The sequence below is a fragment of the Diabrotica virgifera genome, chromosome 9 (assembly GCF_917563875.1).
Source record: "Diabrotica virgifera virgifera chromosome 9, PGI_DIABVI_V3a".
Taxonomy (NCBI): Eukaryota; Metazoa; Arthropoda; class Insecta; order Coleoptera; family Chrysomelidae; genus Diabrotica; species Diabrotica virgifera.
Genome location: NC_065451.1, coordinates 220,803,894 through 220,824,843, shown reverse-complemented (window position 1 = coordinate 220,824,843; position 20,950 = coordinate 220,803,894). Strand labels below are relative to the sequence as shown.

Sequence of the window (20,950 nt, the reverse complement as noted above, 5' to 3'; positions counted from 1 at the left end):
AAGACTTCTATAATTTTTATTCTAATATGTTACAGGGGTAAAAGGAAAAGAGAATATTAAGAGTGATTTTTAATTTCAAATATATCATTCAAAAGAAACATTTTGTTTATTTTAAGGAACTTTCAGCCCTCGGTAATAATGTAATCTTCCATTCTGCGTTCAAATGTTTCAAAAATATTTATTACTTTTCTCAGGATTCGAAAAAAATGAATATGTTTAAAGATTATTGGTCCGAAATTTTGCGCCTACGCTCTTTTAACAACTAAATATTTATTACAACTAAAACAATAGAAATGTATTTGACAGTCTTGTAGTTATTAAGGTATCAAAGTTATTATTCATAATACCCGTGGTGCATTCAACGTTAATGCCTGACTAAATAATTTTTATAGGCAAAAAATTTTAAGGATTTTTGAGTTAGTTAGTAGATATCTAGATATTACTAGTTTCAAATAAGTAGATTTTTCTATAACCACTATTCCAAATGCATTTTTCTGCACAATTTTATGTTAACAAACTTAATATTTTCTCACAGAATAACTGACAGTAGTGTGCAGAAAAGTGACGTTTCTGTGCCGGAAAGTTCTTTTCTGCTAGTACCATTACATTCCTCAAAAAAATCATAAATATAATTAGGTAAGTACAACATGTTTAAGATATTAGATTTGATAGAACTTTACAAAAAAGAACTAGATTTAACTACATCTCATGTCCGAGAAATCTGGAAACGTTTACTTAAGCACTGCACTACATAAAATGAAATTAAAACTAAATCGTGCCTGAATTAGCTTTCATAAGTTTAAAGATTAAAAACTAAAAACTCATAAATAACATCGGAAGGCAGACAGTTTTTGAAATTTGAATTGGATTAGTATGCCTTAAGTGGATGCACTTGTGCATTTAAATTCTAAAGAAAAGAATCGGCACATGTCCCTTTTGTCAAAAGATGAAAAGTATCGGATGTCACTAACATTCATCCAGTATAGGCTATTTATAAAAATTTGGGTGGAACCAAATAAAATTAATGTGTTGTTGGTGTTGGGAATATATAAATGAGAAAGTTTTAGTCGATGGTAGATACACTGAAAAATATCCGCAAATATCCGATTTATTTAAAGATACGAAGAAGATACGACAACTCTCAAAAAGGTACGCACATCGGATAATTATCCGCCGATTGGCAACACTGCCACTATAATAAAATTAAAATGGTAAATAGTTATTTAAATCTGAAACTTTTCTTGTTGAAAGTTCTTTCTGGTACATCCTTAATCTGCGACTTTTACAATTTATAAGACCGCAGACGACAAATATAGAAAACAAAAAGGACTCCACTATATGCAATCACATTCCGTTTTCATTCGTCTAGGAAAAGGACAGAAAGAATCTTCCTAGTACTCAAACCTGAGTAAAGATAGAAAAGTAAAAGATGGTTTTGCTTGTTTTTGATTCAGAGGGATGCACAATCGCTGGACAGCTGTTTCCACCATTTCAGGCTTCCTCAACAGCGCTAGCTTGCAGTCCTCTAAATCTAAAAACAGCTCAACCATCTATTTAAGGAGAATTTCAAAGAGGGGACATTATCCTTTTTGTTTTCTATATTCGTCGTCTGCGATCTTAAAAATTGTAAAATTCGCAGATCACGGATGTACCAGAAAGAACTTTAAACACGAAAAGTTTCAGATTTAAATAACTATTTACCATTTTAATTTTATTATAGTAGTGAATTCTGCATATGAGACTTTTCAATTTGTTTAATAGATGTCGCTGGATCGCGTCCCAATGGGAATTTCAATGATCTTTGAAATTCCCTTTAAATAGATGGTTGAGCTGTTTTTCGATTTAGAGAACTGCACGCTAGCGCTGTTGAGGAAGCCTGAATTGGTGGAAACAGCTGTCCAGCGATTGTGCATCCCTCTGAATCGAAAACAAGCAAAACCATTTTTACTTTGCTTTTAATTTAATTTATGACGACACTCACATTTCTTCGATTCGAACCCTAATAACACAAAACATTCCAGGAATGTTCCTAGAAGGTACACACAGGACATTGAAAACATTCCTGGAATGTCCCCAAAAGCACACGAACGTCCCTGGAATGTCCCAGGAAAGTGCTGTGTCAGCATTTTAAAAATTCCTTGAATGTCTTGTTGGAACATTCCATAAATGTCTACGAATGTTCTTTGAACATTCACAGTATATTATTTAGACTGAATGTCTTGTTGAAACATTCCATGAATGTTCTTGGGACATTCAAAGTATATTTTTTAGACATTCTCTGAAATATATCGTCAGTGATGTGACAATACCTCCTATATGTTTTTTCATGAGTTTTGCAGGAGACGAAAAACATTTTTTACGGTCACCTCCTGTTTTCATACGTAAGTTTTGACTTGTTTTGTAGTAAATAGATAGTTGAATTTACTACAAAACAAATTAAAAGATATATGAAAACACGAGGTGGCCCAAACAAGTTTTTCATCTCCTACAAAATTCATGAAAAAGCAGATAGGAGGTATTGCCACATCACCGACGATATACCAGAAGTACAGTAGGAAAAATGAAAGAATACCCATGAACGAACATATAAAACACGCTGTATTTTCCTGTCATTGTGTCACACAAAAAACTGGTCAGTACAAGTACATGTAATAATTATTGTTACTTGCACTGGACAATTTTCTTTGTGACACGGTGACAGGAAAATACAGCGTGTTTTATATGTTCATTCATGGGTATTCTTTCATTTTTCCGACTGTATAGTAGCCATACCAAATAATACATCCTTGATAAATATAAACATTTTTATTGCACAAAATCTTGTCATATATTTTTTTCCATAATCATCACTACGATGACGATTCATTGTATTGAATTGTTCATTAGAATTACAATCTGGTCATAACTCTGACCAATGAGCAATTTTAATTTAACCTAAATTACTACTGTTCCTTAAAATGAAGAGCTTACCCATAGCGTCTCTTATCTAATCTAACAGGCACACAAGCACTATGCTCTGCTTTTCTAACCACACTATTCTAACATACACATGCACACAAGCATTATGCTCTGCTTTTCACTATCACTCAAACTAGTTCAAAAGGCTTTATCCTCTTCAATCTTCTAGTTTGCTCAGTAGCATCCAGGAGCTGGATTTCCTCAATATTCTTGTAGGTACTTACGAAGTTGTTGCTTGTGACTTCCAACTTTACTCCAACTTTAAAAACAAATCCAGCTGTAAAATATTTATATGCCTGAAGGCTTTTGTATGCTTTCATCTATAATATCTATAATAGTACCTAATTTGGTGGAATGCACTTTATGGTAAAATCCAATTCTGACTGAATTGTATATGGATCTAAATCCCCAATTATTTTCAGCTTCAATAAATATCTAAAAAAAATAAAAGAAATAATGTTATTGCTTGCAAAATTCATCAATATTGATAAATATCAGAGAAAAATGAACATTGATAAAAATTGTTTGCCCTACCTTTCTCCAAACATCTGGTGTCTCCAATAAAAATTTTCTTAAATAATCACTTTGCAGTGTGGTCAAGTTTATAAAGTTCACAAAATACAGCAAACGAAATCCAAATGAATCCAAAATATGACGATAAACAGTGAAATGGTGAAATGAAATGATATTACAAACATAACCTCTGTAACCTGTATGCCATGCCAACCAGAACCAGAAGACCAGAAGTCACGTGGTTTGGATTGCCTAAATACATATACACGCGCAGCAAATTTGAAAATGAATGCAAATTGAATAGTAAATGGCCTCTCTTAAAATATAGGACATTGGTAGTATGTTCATAGAATGTCTTGTGGTAACATTCCACGAATAACTTAATCAGATATTCACCGAATGTTCCTTGAATGTCCAGTACATTCAAACATTAATAGAACGTTGATAGTACATTCCTGGAATGTTTTGTGTTGTTAGGGAAGTACCCAGACCAGATCCCTGGATCACACAGAGTAAAAGGAGTTTGTTAATATGAAACGGACAGGTCTTCGCAATACGTCGTGGTTATCTCATCTACAGTTTAACGCGGAAGAATCATTCCTTAGCCGTTGTCTCCAGTAGACGCTGTAGGCTGCGTACAACGACACGCCGTAGGAAATTTGTTTATTTTCGTTACTTTATTTAAATTTTGAAGGAGAAAAACTATCTTACAACCGAAAATAGTCAAAAAAGAGTAATTCTAAAACAAATTTAAATTACGGGGTGAATTGAAGTGACCACCGACGTAGCCGGTGGTACCCAATAGACGCCGTAGGCTGCGTACAGCGTGTATTGGAGACCACAGCCTTAGAAGTCGCGATGTCAAGCGACGCGCAGCACGACGATTTCCTACCTACCAATGGCTTTGATGCTAAATAAGTGCGTTTTTCGTACAGATTATAATTTATGAACTATGTCAAACTGTTTCTTTCATATTGACAATTCTATATTTTATTCCAAAGCTCGCGATTTAAATTAATTAACTAGCTATTTTCAATACTTCCTACTTTAAACACTCTCGTACCGAAAATTCAAATCTCCCCCTATAACTAAAAATATCTGGGTATACTTCATTATGTTAAAAGTACATTAAATCATTAGCGTTATATATTCGCGGTTACATTCCAATTCTTAAGCACTCCTTTGGAATTTTTCTTCGAATATTAATAATTAGTCTGGTGATGTGTAATAAAGAGGAGAGGAGCTAACCCCCTATTTGAGGGATTTCATTTCATAGTTTAGTATCGCGATGTCTGCTGACGTAAATTTATATTTGTGTGATCTAGAACTCACATTTTAAGCGGGAAGTTGAAATGCTTTATCACTGTCCTTAAAACATAAAATATAGAAAGATTTTTCTTATCTCCCCAGAGTCATCCCTTGTGCTGGCATTCAGTTGCTGCACCCATCAACATGTCAATTTAGGAGTGTATCTTATTTAATCTTCTGATTGGTTTTTGAAGATTTAAAGTCCTTTATAAGTCTCAGGTCAAGACTCATCGGCGCCGTATAATTCTGCAATTCCTAGAATTCAATATTTTATGTTTTCTTTGTATCAAACTTTTATCGAATTGTTATCTACCTATTATTCATCCGTTATTTCTGTATTAGTCATATCTATACCCATACCCCCTAAAAAAGCCCCCAACTATGAGCAACGAGCAACGCCTTAAATATTTCATGTATATGATCGGATTATTACCATCCAAAGTACCCTTGGCCCATGGAAGGATAATTATTATCCTCCTGATCTTTTCATTTTAGCCGTTATCATTTTTCTGTTATTCGATCGTTATAGCCCTCATAACAAAAATTTCCAGAACAATCATCGCATTAAATAAAAGACTTTTATTAAAAAATTCTTGATAGTAAAAAATCTCTCCTTCAAAATTAAGGGATATATATTGAAAATTATGTTTTCATTTCTCTTCTTCTCCGATATTAAATTAAAATTTAATTTTACTGAGTGCAATCGATAAGGACTTGAATGGCCGGGAAAGCACTCGCTATTAGATTTTATGTAAGTAACCACACAATTTTGTGGTCTAGTTTGAGATGCTCGTTAAATACATGTTTAAAACGGTTCTTATGCTTTGTTTATGTTGCGGTTATTACGATAATGAAGCTTAAATGCACAGTTGTTAATGTACCGTCAATTTTTTCTTTTGAATATATAGGAATATTTAATAGAAAACGTTGTTTTTAAAGTTTTTTTGTGAGTTATAACAATAAAACAGGGAATACTTTATTTTTATTACTTCCACAAAATTAATTACAAATTAATTTCACTGCAACTGTTGCGGCCGAGTGCCTTTTCCAAGTGATTTGTTTTACTATACGTCTACACTTTATTACCCCATGTTGGGCGCCACTGTTACATTTATTGCTTTGAAGAAAGATGAATGGGCCATATTATTAATCAAACCCTTATTAACAATTCCTACTACTAACTCTCTTCCACATCTTTAGAAATACAGACATTTTTTGGCAATGCAAATGAATTGGTTTTTTTATGGTTTATTTTTTAACCAGGAGGAGTAAACTAAAAAGACAGATTCACACCCAAGAAAGTCACTAGAATAATACCCAAATACATCTTCTTTTTTGGGTGATCTAGTCGGCCCTCAACGGTAATCCATAAGTATTATAATATTATATTATATTAATACGTCGCTAAAGAGTTCCAAACACAACTGCTTTTTATATAAAAGCAGACTAACAATCTAAAAATTAAAGAAATAACACAGAAAACAGAAAAATCGCCGATATAACTTAATTAACCTATGAAATGTCACTGGTGTCAAAATTTGATAAATGTCATTAGTGTCAAAATTTTATAACAGTGGAGTAAACTTGCCCTGCTGTTGTACCAATTACAAACAAGCAATACAGCGCGGTAAATTTGAATAACTCCTCTTGGTTAAGAAACAAACCATAGAAGAGAACACGCGGTTCTCTACACTCTCAGTAATAACCACTATCTAACACTCGAAAATACCGCGAATGTTTCTGCTGCCTTCTCTCGAAGTGATCAGATGCGAATCTCTCTTTCTCTCTCTGATTTTGATTCTCAAAAAGAACACATGTGTAACTGTTCTCCTCTCTCAGTAATGACGACTATCTCAACACAAAGAGTACTGCGAATTAGGGATGGGAAAAACCTACCGGTTTAAACCTAAAACCGGTTTTTTAATTCGCAATAACCGGTTTTATCGGTTGTTTTTTTGTCTCGGTTATAACCGGTTTTTCTTTTTAAAGTAAAAACCGGTTATTAGGTTTTTACGGTGATTAGGATGTTAGGTATTATTTTGGATCCCAATCATAATTATTATTCTCAAGTAATTATTCCAAACAAAACCATAATTCAAATTTTATTTTATTTTATAAAATATAGAAGCAAACTGAAAGTGCAATCTCACATCAGCCAGAAACAATTATTAAGTTTTATTATAATATTTCCTTGAAAAAGTATTTGTAATCATAATATTTACATAAGAAGTGATCTGGTTGAATCAGCGCAGACATCATCTATTTTTCACTCTTAACCCTTGACATTGAAGGTGGGTGAATGACTTTTTCTGTTTAAAAAAAATAATGCTCTGACTATGAATATCGAATTACTGATTACGAATACGAATCTCCAAGAATTTCGTATAGCTTTCAAAACTATACACTCATACTTACAGGAAGTATTAAATGAGTTAAAATGTACCTATTCTACACATATACAAACGTGTTAAAAGTAATACATGTTCTTTCGATAGTATTACTAATTTTGATCATATTGATATCGAGTCGAATGGAGTATCGCAAACTAAAGTGTATTGTAAATGTAACTTTGTAACCTATTTTATTAAAAAAACCGAAAACCGGTTTTTCCAAAAACCGGTTTTTTTGGCCGGTTATAACCGCCAGGTTAAACCGTAATAAAAAAAAAACGGTATAACCGAAAACCGGTGTTTTGTCAAAAACCGCCATCCCTACTGCGAATCTCTCTGATTTCGCTTCTTGAAGTGAATAGACGCGAATATCTCTCTGGTTTTGACCGTCGAAGAGAATACACGGTTCTCGACCCTCTCGGTTATAACCACTGGTTAAAACGCGAAAAGATTTGGATTCTGGAAGGGAAACACGATTTTTTACTTTCTTAGTAATACCCACTAGTACCACATGCGAATAGTAGATGGGTACTACCGCGAATCGATCTGATTCCGCCTGTCGTAATAAACTGTAACGTTGAATATTCCCCAAAACACGGTGGGCGGCCTTTTATGAAACTTGCCCCAAAAAGAGGGTGTAATTTTTGAAATTTGACAAGATGACATATGTCATGTAGGGGGATGTTACATAATGAAGAACATGGGCGCGGTCGCTCAGAATCGAAAGAGATGTGGGGTGGATCTTTAATAGATGTTAATAGTATACTCTTATTAGCTTAGAAAAATTTAAAAAGATAGAAAAATCGAAATAAGGACATAAAATAAAAGTAAAAAAAAAATAAAATATTGGGCGCCATTGGTTACCTAAAGGAACCAAACATTCACAAAATGAAAATATTAAAAGAAAAATAGTATTAAATCAAAATAAAACAAAATAAATAGTCTCACAGAAAATATACACAATATAGAAAGTATTATAATATAACTTACCTTATTTACTCTATACTCAATATGCTATACTCAGCCAATTCTTTATTGTTCTTACGATTCAAGAGAGAAGGAAAGAAATAATAAATTTATATTTTGTAAATCAAACATTATTTATTAAAAAACAAAAAAAATTAATCTCTGACCTCTCGGTGTTACAGATTGAGACCAGATTACCAAATCAAAAAAAAAATGAAACGAAAAGTTCTACAAACATAAAAATGATACCTTTACAATCATTGTCCTGGTTTCTTCTGGTTGTTGGTTGGTTTGTAAGTCCAAGACGCTATTTCACTACGCGAAAATCACTTCACATTGTTAATAGCTATAGCAACAGTACATAAGGTTATCCATAGTTCATTACAAAAGATATCATAGAAAAATTCAGCTTTCTACTCGAACAACAATATTTTAAAGTTCATTAAACGGGATCAAAATTTACTAGTAACCGTAGGATCCAACTAGGGAGTTTAAACTAGTATCAGAAAAAAGAAAACTTATACTGCATATTTCCTGGATCTGACTGCATAAAAAAAGGAATACCAAAAATGGTATTTATAAAATAACGACAATTCGTTTGACAGCAACGAAAATTGCCGGAGTTCCACTTATCCACCACACTGCATCGCCGCGCTGAGTTCTCAGCCGGCCGAAGAACTGGTAATTACATTTTAACGTCGCTGTAAACTGACTGCAAGTCCAAACTAAACTTCTTGATGAAAGCCCTAACAGAACTCTCTCAAATGGAACTGTACTTGAAGATGGCCCAGATGGAACTGACTTCTGGAACCTCTAACTCGATCCTTCTAAACTTGGGTTCCCTCTTCCCAAAAAAAAAAGAAATTACCTCCTATTCTGACAACCATCACCTACTTTGACCAATAGTGATCATACCAAACATTTCCCTACCAATCGGGTGGCTAGAAAAACTTACTCAGGACCAGTGGCGGCTCGTGATTTTTACAATAGGGGAGGCTATACCTAACTGTAAAATATCTAGACAAATTTGCACTAAAAAAAATGCGCCAAAAAATGTAATTTAAGGCCCCATCTTTTGACCATTTTTTATTTACATTTCATAATATCATCCTAATTCATAATTTCATGATATCATCATTTTAAAAATAGTTAGTCTAATAGTAAAAGTTTAATACCAAAGTTTGTGTCGTTTATTTGTTAACAATTCCATCTATTTGTAAATAGATACCTATGCATATCAAAATAAATACAGATTTTAAGTTTTGCAGTCCATACATAATAAAGCTTCAAATTTTTTAAGATACTCAACTGAATTTTGTTAATTCTAAACGCGGCCTACTGCGAATTCAAAAACACGATAAATTACCGATATTTTGCTTTGAGTTAGAGATATCGGAAAAAGTTATTTGAGCAAGTTGTTCCAAATATTATTATAACCCCACATACCAAATTTCATAACAAAATTCGCACTTTTAGATTTTTCATTATTTTTAGTCAGGACCCTAAAATTCGTTGTCCCGGGACGCACCCAACCACCCAACGGAGCTGAGAAGCTACACTGCCTCCCTTGGTATATCTCCGGGCAGCGTGTGATGGCGCCGTAGATGCCACTGTTAGGAGACCGGGTCTCCTTAAACGCCTGCTGCGCTGCACGGAGCATTAGAAACGGAGAATGCTGGGCTTCTCGGCTCCGTTCGTGCATCTCGGGATAACCTAGGGTCCTGCCTAAAATAATATGTAATAAAACTGAGACGCGATCATGCGTTCTAATGCTAATGCTCCGTACGTATGGATAATTAGTGATAATATGGAATTTACACGTTGTATAATAGTGAGAGTAATTGTTGTTTTCGCGATTCATGATAAACAAAACAGTATAGAGTGTGTAAAAAATTTATGGGGAGGCTGAGCCTCCCTTGCCTCCTCTGACGAGCCGCCACTGCTCAGGACATCCTACAAATGCCAAGATTTTTTCTTTCTACCAATACGAGCTCGCTATCTTTGCAATAACAAAATCCCTGAGTTCCCACGAAATCTGCTGCGTCCTAATCTCAGGCTAGTTTCGAGAATTCAATATCTGAGAGATTTATCAATACCTATTGTCATTATTTATGATGACATTTCCTGTTACTAAATACACAGATCTTCAGAGCTCTGACTGAAAATGCAATAAAAATTCCTTATCTTACAACTTACAACAACGCTGCACGGTGGTCCTTTTTCATAATCTATGATTGCAAAAGGTATAAAATTCATCTTCAAATAATCGGTTGTAATGACACTCATTGAATACCTAGATAACTAGGTAAACAAAATAAATCGTTCTTAGAACTCAACTCCCACCTCGAAGTGAACAATTGAAACCGAAAGTTGTACTTTTTTACCGAACTTACGCTCAGCAGTTTCAGGCAATTTACCAGCGCCCGTGCCCTTTTAAAGTGAATTTAAGTGTATCTAAAACTGTTATTTTAATATTTTTTTGAAATGGAAGTCAAGCGAACAGGTATATTTACAATATTATAAAACAATAGTTGTACCTTTGTTGATAAAAAAATATTTGATTGTAAAGATGATGATAGATTAGCACTAAAATAAGAATTTGTAAAGATTTTAATAGAGTAGAACTTTTGGGATTGTTCGGGATTGTTGCCAAACTATTTTTTTATTGTTACTTTATTCATTTATCTCTCAGAAAAAGTTACTCTTGTGTGCTCGAACGTCCTCTTTCTATATTTTTTTAATTTTTGTAGGTTCTTGTATTTTAGATATTATACAACAATGTTTTACCTGTATACGAATTTTCAGTCCCTTATATTTAGTCTAAGAGCTGGAAGCGGATTTTGTGCGTGATAAGTAATATGGAAAAACTATACGGGGATATATTGAATTAGTTGTGCACATGACTTTCCCCAACAGCCGGAAACCAGAGTGGGGCGAGGGTAGTTATAAGGGGTCAAAGTCGCGGTTTCTATTATTTTTTTTGTGATGCCCATGATGGAGATAGTGCACCAAAATTTGGGAATAAGTAGATCATGACATTACTAAGTAAAATCTCCAGGGGCGGAACGCTGCGTGGCGGTCAAATGTTGTGATGCGTCACAAAAAAATAATACAAACTGTGACTTTGACCCCTTAAAACTACCCTCATCCCCAACTCCGGTTTCCGACCCTGGAGATTTTGCTTAGTTACGTCATGATCTACTTACTCCCAAATTTTGCTTCACTATCTCGATCACGAACGTCACAAAAATCCCTTATAATTTTTATATTCACCCCTGCCCTTTGTCGGCACGCAACGTTCCGCCCCTGGAGATTGTACTTACTTACGTCATGACCTACTTATTACCATATTTTGGTGCACTTTCTCGATCATGAGCGTCACAAAAAAAATAATAAAAACCGCGACTTTGACCCCATATAACTACCCTCGTCCCCCACTCTGGTTTCCGGCTCTGGGGATTTTACTTAGTTATGTCATGGTCTACTTATTACCAAATTTTGGTGCATTATCTCAGTCACGAAAGTCGCAAAAAAACCCTTTATATTTTTTATATTCACCCCTACCCCCATCCCTTTGTCAGCCACGCAGCGTTCCACCCCTGGAGATTTTACTTAGTTACGTCATGACCTACTTATTCCCAAATTTTGGTGCACTATCTCGATCATGAGCGTCACAAAAAAAAATAATAAAAACCGCGTCTTTGACCCCTTATAACTACCCTCGTCCCCCACTCTGGTTTCCGGCCGTTGGAGAAAGTCATGTACACAACTAATTCAACATATTTCCGTATAGTTTTTTCCATATTACTTATCACGCACAAAATCCGCTTCTATCTCTCCGACTAATTGTGGTGTAATACTTTTGCAACCGTGATCGTCAGAAAGGACCACTGTGCGCTGGTGGCCTGTTCTAGGTACTTAAATTTCGAAGAATATTCTCTTCGCGTGAGACCTATTTGAAACATATTTTCGTGTGCAAAACTCGTCGTAGTTTTAACTATCAAGACAGGGTCGGACTTGCTGATTTTTAGACGGAGATTTCGAGACTGTTTCAAAACAAACGACTTTTCTCTTTGGGAACTAGTTTACAATGCAAACAGTGACGTGCACACGTGTATCCGCGAAATACAGGCGAACAAGACATCCCGGTTTTATCCGCGATACAATACCGCGAGTGAAACCTGCATATGTTGTAGCACATTAAATTTTGTATAGCATAAAAGGATTAGAAAGAAGAAGAGCTCGACACGGTGGGTGCCATTTTTATATAGCACCATGTTATTAACACGTTAAATGCCAAATTAAACAAAACATAAAAATATACTTGGTGTTACTTAACTTTTTGATGTACCTCGGTAGCTCTAAGTTTTCAGAGACCTAGGGGTGCGGATTCTTAATGGATGTTAAATAAAATTGAAACTCAATTGCTGGGAGGGCGCGATAATTAAAAAAGAAAATATCATATTTGTTTACTTATAAAAAAAAATATATAAAACTAAGAATGCCGGTTATTTGAAATATCTGTACTTACCGTTGGTAGGCTACTTTCATGCGTGATTACTTTATAAGAAGGATAGAGATTGGTAAAGAAAATCTCATAATAATTAAACACAATTCTTACTTTATTGAAACAAATAAATATTTAGCAAAGTTGTTAAAAAAAAGTCTTTAGTCATTTTACTAATTGGCGAGAAAACCTAAGAGTTCAACAATTAAAAATAGCGCAAGTACCTTGTGTTCTTTATCCGTGGGTGATCCATAGTCGATTAATTCGGCAGTTACTGTGTTAAACATTATCCTGATGTTACGGCACATTTGTTGTCACAGCACATAACGACACTCATTTTGACAGATAAAGTACAGCTATTAATTATATTATAGATGAAATTCCATTGTTCGTTTATTATATGCAACACTTGGATACTATCATTATTATTATTGTTATTAATTAAACTTAAGAGGAAACAGTAGCGATCAACAGGTAGCGAAAACGCGTTCCAAGATTGCGGTTGTAATTTTGAATATTTTTTAGAGGTATTTGGCACACGTATTCGTAATATAATAAAGAATGGCGGTACAGAGCCCAATTTGAAAAATATATTAATATGTGGAAATTACTCTGTAATTAAATACAATATTAAAAAAAACGAGCCTGTACCGCCATTAAGAAGAACAAAAAAATACACTTCCTTCAAATAAACTTTTTTATCCGATGCCTAGATTTTGTGTCATTTTGGAACTACTAATGAAATAAAAAATTTTAGTAGTTCCAAAATGACACAAAATCTAGGCATCGGATAAAAAATTTTATTTGAAGAAAGTGTATTTTTTTGTTCTTCTTAATGGCGGTACAGGCTCGTTTTTTTAATATTGTATTTAATTACAGAGTAATTTCCACATATTAATATATTTTTCAAATTGGGCTCTGTACCGCCATTCTTTATTATATTACGAATACGTTTGCCAAATATCTCGAAAAAATATTCAAAATTACAGCCGCAACCTTGGAACGCGTTTTGGTACTTGTTCATCGCTACTGTTTCCTCTTAATTAAAAGAAACGAAGAACTTTTCGACAAAAGAAAACCAATGGATCAGTTTAATCCATCACTAGAAACACAAAATACGGTCGAGAATTTACACTCTACGACCACAGCAGCCACTTAAGCCTACTTCGGCTCTGGAGCAAAAACTGAACTGAACTAAATACAAACAACTATCTCCATTGAACTATTATCAACTATTTTTTCCGTCAGCAAGGCAAAGAGCCTGTTGACGGAAAGGCATCAGCTTCTTACTCTAGACTACCAGAACTGATCTCTCTTCTAGACTACTCCGAACTGATCTCCAATCCTCTTCGAACTCTCTCACAACCCCAAAACTCATTCCATCTCCTCATTTTTCTATTTTACTCAACCATGTCCGGTTTTACCAATCAAAAAATTAGTCAATTAGTCACTCTTCATTCCAAAACGAATAGAAAAGATTTAAGCAAACTTCAACCAAGCCCTCAAAGGCAATAACTCTTTCTCACGCAAATAGGATTAAAACAAACGAAATCCTAATAGCTATATCTCAGCTCAATATTCTCCCATGCTTTTTCGCAACGTTCGCAATATTGCACATGGCGAACTTGTTTTATTACATAAACACACTCAGAGCCTGATTTCTGCAAAGGAATTTACAACATAAAAAAATCAGCTCCAAAACATCATATTCCAGTTTCACAGTCGCCAAAAATACATTAGTAAAAGATTTACGAGTCCCGATTCTTTTGGCGGTATGAAACATATCGAGGTAACTCAGACAGAAGAGATATGAATGTCCATGAGAACACAAGATCAATCCAACATTGTGAGAAACGAATTACGTAATATACTGAAACACAAACATCATTAACGGACTGAGTATACAGGGCGGAGCAAAAATAATAATGACTTTCGGACCGTTACAATGTGACGATTATCGATGCGCGAGTGAAATATCAGTGATATTGGTAAACCCTTTTTTGGCATTAATTTAGATATTGTCAGTACAACATAATTACCTCTCGTAATTCATTTCAACCACACCTATAATACAGTCCTAAAAATTCTGAAATTATTTTAATAAATTAGACATTGAAACATATTAGACAAGAAAAATATTATGAAATAACTAAATACATTTGTATTTATGATAGGGATTTTTTGTACTGGAAGACAATTTTTTTGTTGATGTCAATTTTACGCCAAATGGTGGAAGAACGATAAAGCGAAAATAACAATCTCACACCCCCGGCATTCACGAACAGGAAAGGATTATACAGAGAGAGTCTGTAAAGTGGAATAAATTCAATATCTCAAATACTAATTGTTTTTTTGGAAAATGCTCAGACCCGTCGATTAGTATTTCAAATTGTCCTTTTTGACATTCAATAAAAATCTATACAGGGTGTCCCAATTTAGAGATATGACGTCATCGTCGATTTTCTTAAATGGCAACACTGTCATTTTGATAGCTAATTTGATAGGGTTTGTAAAGTTATACATAACTGCAAAATATCAAATTTTTATTCTCTACCATTTACAAGATAATAGAAAATAACAAAGTTATATCTGTAATTTGGAATATATTCAATAATTAAAATACTAACTGTTTTTTTGAAAAATGCTCAGACCCGTCGATTAGTATATCAAATTGTCCTTTTTGACATATAATAATAATGTATACAGGGTGTCCCAATTTAGAGATATGACGTCATCGTTGATTTTCTTAAATGGCAACACTGTCATTTTGATAGCTATTTTGATAGGGTGTGTAAAGTTATACACAACTGCAAAATTTCAAATTTGTATTCTCTACCATTTAGATGATAATAAAAAATAACAAAGTTATGAAAAAGAAGTAATCAACTAATAATTGAATTTAATTATTTCAATAAATTAAGCAAAAACTCATAATGTTGCCCTCAATTATTGTCAAATTGTCAATGGGCAACGTTATGAGCATTTGCTTAATTGAAATAAATAAATTCAATTATTATTTGATTACTTCTTGTTCTTCATAACTTTGTTATTTTTTATTATCTTGTAAATGGTAGGGAATAAAATTTTGAAATTTTTCAGATGTGGATAACTTTACACACGCTATCAAAATAGCTATCAAAATGATAGTGTTGCCATTTAAGAAAATCAACGATGACGTCATATCTCTAAATTGGGACACCCTGTATACATTATTATTATATGTCAAAAATGACAATTTGATATACTAATCGACGGGTCTGAGCATTTTTCAAAAAAACAGTTAGTATTTTAATTATTGAATATATTCCAAATTACAGATATAACTTTGTTATTTTCTATTATCTTGTAAATGGTAGAGAATAAAAATTTGATATTTTGCAGTTATGTATAACTTTACAAACCCTATCAAATTAGCTGTCAAAATGACAGTGTTGCCATTTAAGAAAATCGACGATGACGTCATATCTCTAAATTGGGACACCCTGTATAGATTTTTATTGAATGTCAAAAAGGACAATTTGAAATACTAATCGACGGGTCTGAGCATTTTCCAAAAAAACAATTAGTATTTGAGATATTGAATTTATTCCACTTTACAGACTCTCTCTGTATATGTATAATATGTTGGAACAATTTTATTATAAAAACCGTAAAATATATCACATTATATTCTGCTCACAACTTCTTTAACTACTTTCAACACAAAGTAATCCCTCGGGCCTCTTCCCTTTAACAATTGATTATGCTGTCTCATAACAGCCATATAAACATCACCCTATTACCGAAGAGGAGAGCGAAGAAAGATGAATGGGTCTGCTCCATCTAAATATTTATATATTCACTGCGAAACCATTTATCATAAAATTTAATATTGCTGAGCAATATTTTTTTATATCGTCCTTTTTTCTATAATATTTCTGACGATTCACCTGAGAATTTAGAACAAAGGGAAGGAATGTGTAATTCAAAATAGAGCACTTACAATTTTATATTTCTAATATTTTCTATATATTAAAGGATGTTACATACATAATGAAATTATAGGTCTGGATCCCGCGTATGAGAAAAAAGTTGATTAATAGCAAGCTGAAAATTTGTTAATAGCTTAAGGGTGTCTAGCTGGATAAACTTTGATATGTGGAAACACTGTAACAGCGGCAGTTTTAATTTTGGAACAGGTTAAAAATTTGGAACGGTCAGAACACGAAAATGGGACATTTATTTTGTCCGACAGAACAGACATAAACTCTCCGAACAGAGATTAAACTCTCATGCAAAAATGAGACTGCTATTTATCACCTGTCATAATTCCTGTCATTTGACATATTCTACATGTTCCACTCATTAAAACGCCAATTTGGTGATAAATAGCAGTCTGATTTTTGCATGAGAGTTTAATCTCTGTTCGGAGAGTTTAAATCTGTTCTGTCGGACAAAATACATGTGCCGTTTTCGTGGTCTGACCGTTCCAAATTTTTAACCTGTTCCACAGTTAAAACTTCCCCTGTTCCAGTGTTCCCATATATTAATGTTTGTCCGACTAGACACCCTTAAGCTAATAACAAATTTTCAGCTTGCTATTAATCAACTTTTTTTTCATACGCGGGATCCAGACCTATTACTAATAAAAATAGTGTAACGATTTTACTTAATTTATTTACATTTAAACTATTTATACTAAAATACCTATACATATATAATTCATATATAAGTATTGTTCGTCCGCTATAACTTTTCCCATGCGTCACGATTCATTTTCAAACAAATTAATTTAAAACATAAAGTGAAACGTACGCCGATGTGTGTAGTATATAGTATACAGTATACAAAATGTATATACACATCGACATTCGTTTCACTTTATTTTTGACTTAATTTGTTTGAAAATTTTTTGCTCAATTAGAAATCCAATGAAATCAATTAATTTGTGGTCATCTGATTGAATACAACCAATAAAACCAACATTATACTGAAAACAGATCCCATGGGCTGTTTTCACTCAATCATGTAGCTATGGATACCTACATTTCGTTTCATTTCGATTTTGACATTTCAAATATTCAATATTTCAAAATGTCACGATTTGGTTGTAATACTGATGAGAATATTAATGAAATTATCGAATCAAATATACCAAAGAATACTGTTTACAGTAAAAAATTTTCTATCCGAATAACCCTCGAACATTGATAAATGGTCAAAAATTTTTTAACAACTTTCTCAAGCTTGTTGCTTACAGGCAACACACCTCCGCCTACGGCGTCGGTCTGTTTCCAAGCAACAAGCTTTCGAAATCTCTTATAAAATTCTTTCGAACAATTATCAATGTCCTTGGGTTATTACTACTGAAAATTAATCGTGACTCATGGGAAAAGTTATAGCGAATGAACAATATACATTATTATTTACAGGAATAAGTTGGGAGAGACAGGAATAATTTGGCTAGCAGGTCTATTTAATAGTATTATGGAAGTTGGACAAATGCCAGACGAATGGAGAAGCAGTACATATATTAGTACCTGTCTACAAAAACAAGGGATACATACAACGATGTACAAACTACAGGGCTATAAAACTACTTAGCCACACCATGAAAATATAGGAGAGAGTAATTGATAGACGGATATGTGAAGAAACCGAAATATCCGATAATCAATTTGGCTTTATGCAAGGCAGATCAACAACAGATGCAATTTTCATTGTAAGACAGCTGATGGAAAAATACAGGAATAAAGAGATCAACGCTCATATGGTATTAATTGATCCTGAGAAAGCATATGATAGAGCCCCTCGAGAGATTCTGTGGTGGGCACTCAAAAAGAAAGGAGTCCCTGGCGAATATGTAAAGATTGTGAGAGATATGTATGAGGGAGTAACGACTAGTGTTAGAACAGGCGTGGGAGAGACTGATAAATTTCAGGTGAAAGTAGGATTGCAGAAAGGTTCGGTGCTTAGTTCTTATTTATTCTCATTAATTTTGGACCAGATAACAGCGAAACTACAGGGTAGCATTGCATTCCATGGTGCCTAATGTATGCTGATCATGCAGTGTCAATAGAAAATAGCGAAAGAGAATTAGAACAAAAACTGGAACAGTGGAGACAAGCTCTGGAGGGAAGAAGGTTTAAAACTTAGTAGGACAAAGACAGAGTATATGCAATGTTCATTTAAAGATGGAGTTACTACAAATAAAATGGTATTTTTGGATGGTGAACTGATTGTAAAAAGCAATAGTTTTAAGTACCTGGGATCGGTATTACAGAGTAATGGAGAAATAGATGGAGATGCATGCAGTAGAATTAGGGCTGTATGGATGAAGTGAAAGGAAGCGAGTGGTGTGCTGTGTGACAGGAAAATTCCAATGAAGTTAAAGGGAACATTCTATAAAACAGCCATAAGACCGGCTATGATGTACGGAACTGAATGTTGGGAAGTGAAAAACAAAGAGGAACAACGAATGCATGTGGCAGAAATGAGAATTATTAGATTGATGCGTGGAGTGACAAAAAAGGATAAAATTATAAATGAGTATATTAGGGGAAGTCTAGGTGTGGCACCAATTGATGCCAAAATGAGAGAGCATAGGTTGAGATGGTTTGGTCATGTTCAACGTCGAGACACTAATCAAACAATACGAAGAAATGCTGAAGTGCAGATTTTTGGAAGGAGTAGGAGAGGAAGACCAAAGAAGACATGGGGGGAGACGATTAGGCAGGACATGTTGGTAAAGGGGATTAATATTGATATGACCCAAGATAGAATTGTATGGAAAAATGCAATTAGGGAAGCCGACCCCGCATAGGGATAAGGCAAAGACAGTGATGATGATGACATTATTATTTACAAATTATCTCCCGACAATACCAAACTGATTTAATTCAACCCTATGTCAACTTTATTTACCAATTTTCACGGTTAATTTGAAAATATAATTTATCCGGTTCGAAGGACCAACTAATTATATATAAAATTCTGGCTAGATAAGGATGATTGACCATATACCTCTCTTCTTCATTTTGTGTAGATATTTTGTCTGTTTTTCAATGTTCCCCCGAGTAAGTTGTCATTCCATCGTTTTCGTAGTCTACCCACTGATCGTCTTCTTATTGGGGGACCGTCTCTCACCCTCCTTACAACTCTATTTGTTATTATTCGGCTTATGTGGTTGTTCCATTCTACTCTTTTGTTTTTCACCCAGTTATTAATGTTGTCTCCGTCGTATATGTGCATTTCTGGCTCTGTCCCATAGTGTCTTACCATCGATTTTACGAAGTGTTTTCATCTCTGCTGTTTTTAGCATTCTTTTTGTCCTTTGTGTATCAGGTCGTGTTTATGCCGCGTATGTCATTATTGGTCTGATAGGTATTTCCTTAGCTAGTTAGTGTGATGCCTAGATATATAAACTCCATGACTTGTAGACTTGTTCTATTGTCTGACCCTCCAGCTCTCTAGATATATAAACTCCATGACTTGTAGACTTGTTCTATTGTCTGACCCTCCAGCTCTAATTAATCTACTAATCTAATAATCTACTAATCTAACTAATCTAAAAATTTACACCTTATTAGATTTACTGTTATAACCATGCATGAGATTAGTATTCCTTCGTCTTCATAGTCTTCTAGTTTAAATTGTTTTTTCCCATTTGGTATCCTTTTTTATTCTCACTTTTCCGTACTTGACCATATTCCTGAATTTATCATGTATTAATGAATTATACATAAAAAACTTAGATGGAAACGAAAAGGAGATATTTATTGTTTTTCTGCTGTTTGACAAGAGAAAGTTTTTTACAATTTGACAGCCGTTAGCGTCAACCATAATAGCGTCAAATCTTACACCAAGGAATTATAACAAAATAAAATGTATGTTTGTCTGACTGGTCTATTATTTGACAAATAATGACATTATTTCGAAGTCTATTAGTAAGTACGATATAACGCCCGACATAAATTGTCGTAAATAATTATATCACCACGCAACAAAATACTCACCCATAGCTCGTTGCGTAACTGAAATTTTAAACAAATTGAAAATACTAACCATTGGCCTGCATTCATACCAGACTTGAAACCGATTGATTTTTGTAGAGTATTCAAGAAAAATTATATCTGTACAAAACACTAAATAAAGCAATATAATATTTGTACAAGTATACAAATCAAGGCTGGATTTATACCAATTTATCCCTTCGTGTTTGGGTTTAGTGAACCCATAAACTGAAAGCCAACGGCCCACTATGTACTGTAGAATTATACAACTTCAAATTACTCGACACGTCAACTTTAGGAGTGGCTATGTTCAGGTA

At 33.9% G+C, this 20,950-nt stretch overlaps 1 protein-coding gene across 1 annotated transcript in view; it reads right to left on the bottom strand.

Annotated features, from left to right (window-relative positions):
* The window catches only part of LOC126891654 (protein eva-1 homolog C), an 81,242-nt gene extending 60,602 nt beyond the window's left edge, over positions 1 to 20,640 (bottom strand). The window contains exon 1 of the mRNA XM_050660880.1: positions 20,637 to 20,640. Within this exon, the coding sequence (XP_050516837.1) occupies positions 20,637 to 20,640 (4 nt within the window). The remainder of the gene's footprint in view (positions 1 to 20,636) is intronic.
* Positions 20,641 to 20,950: the final 310 nt, after the last annotated feature.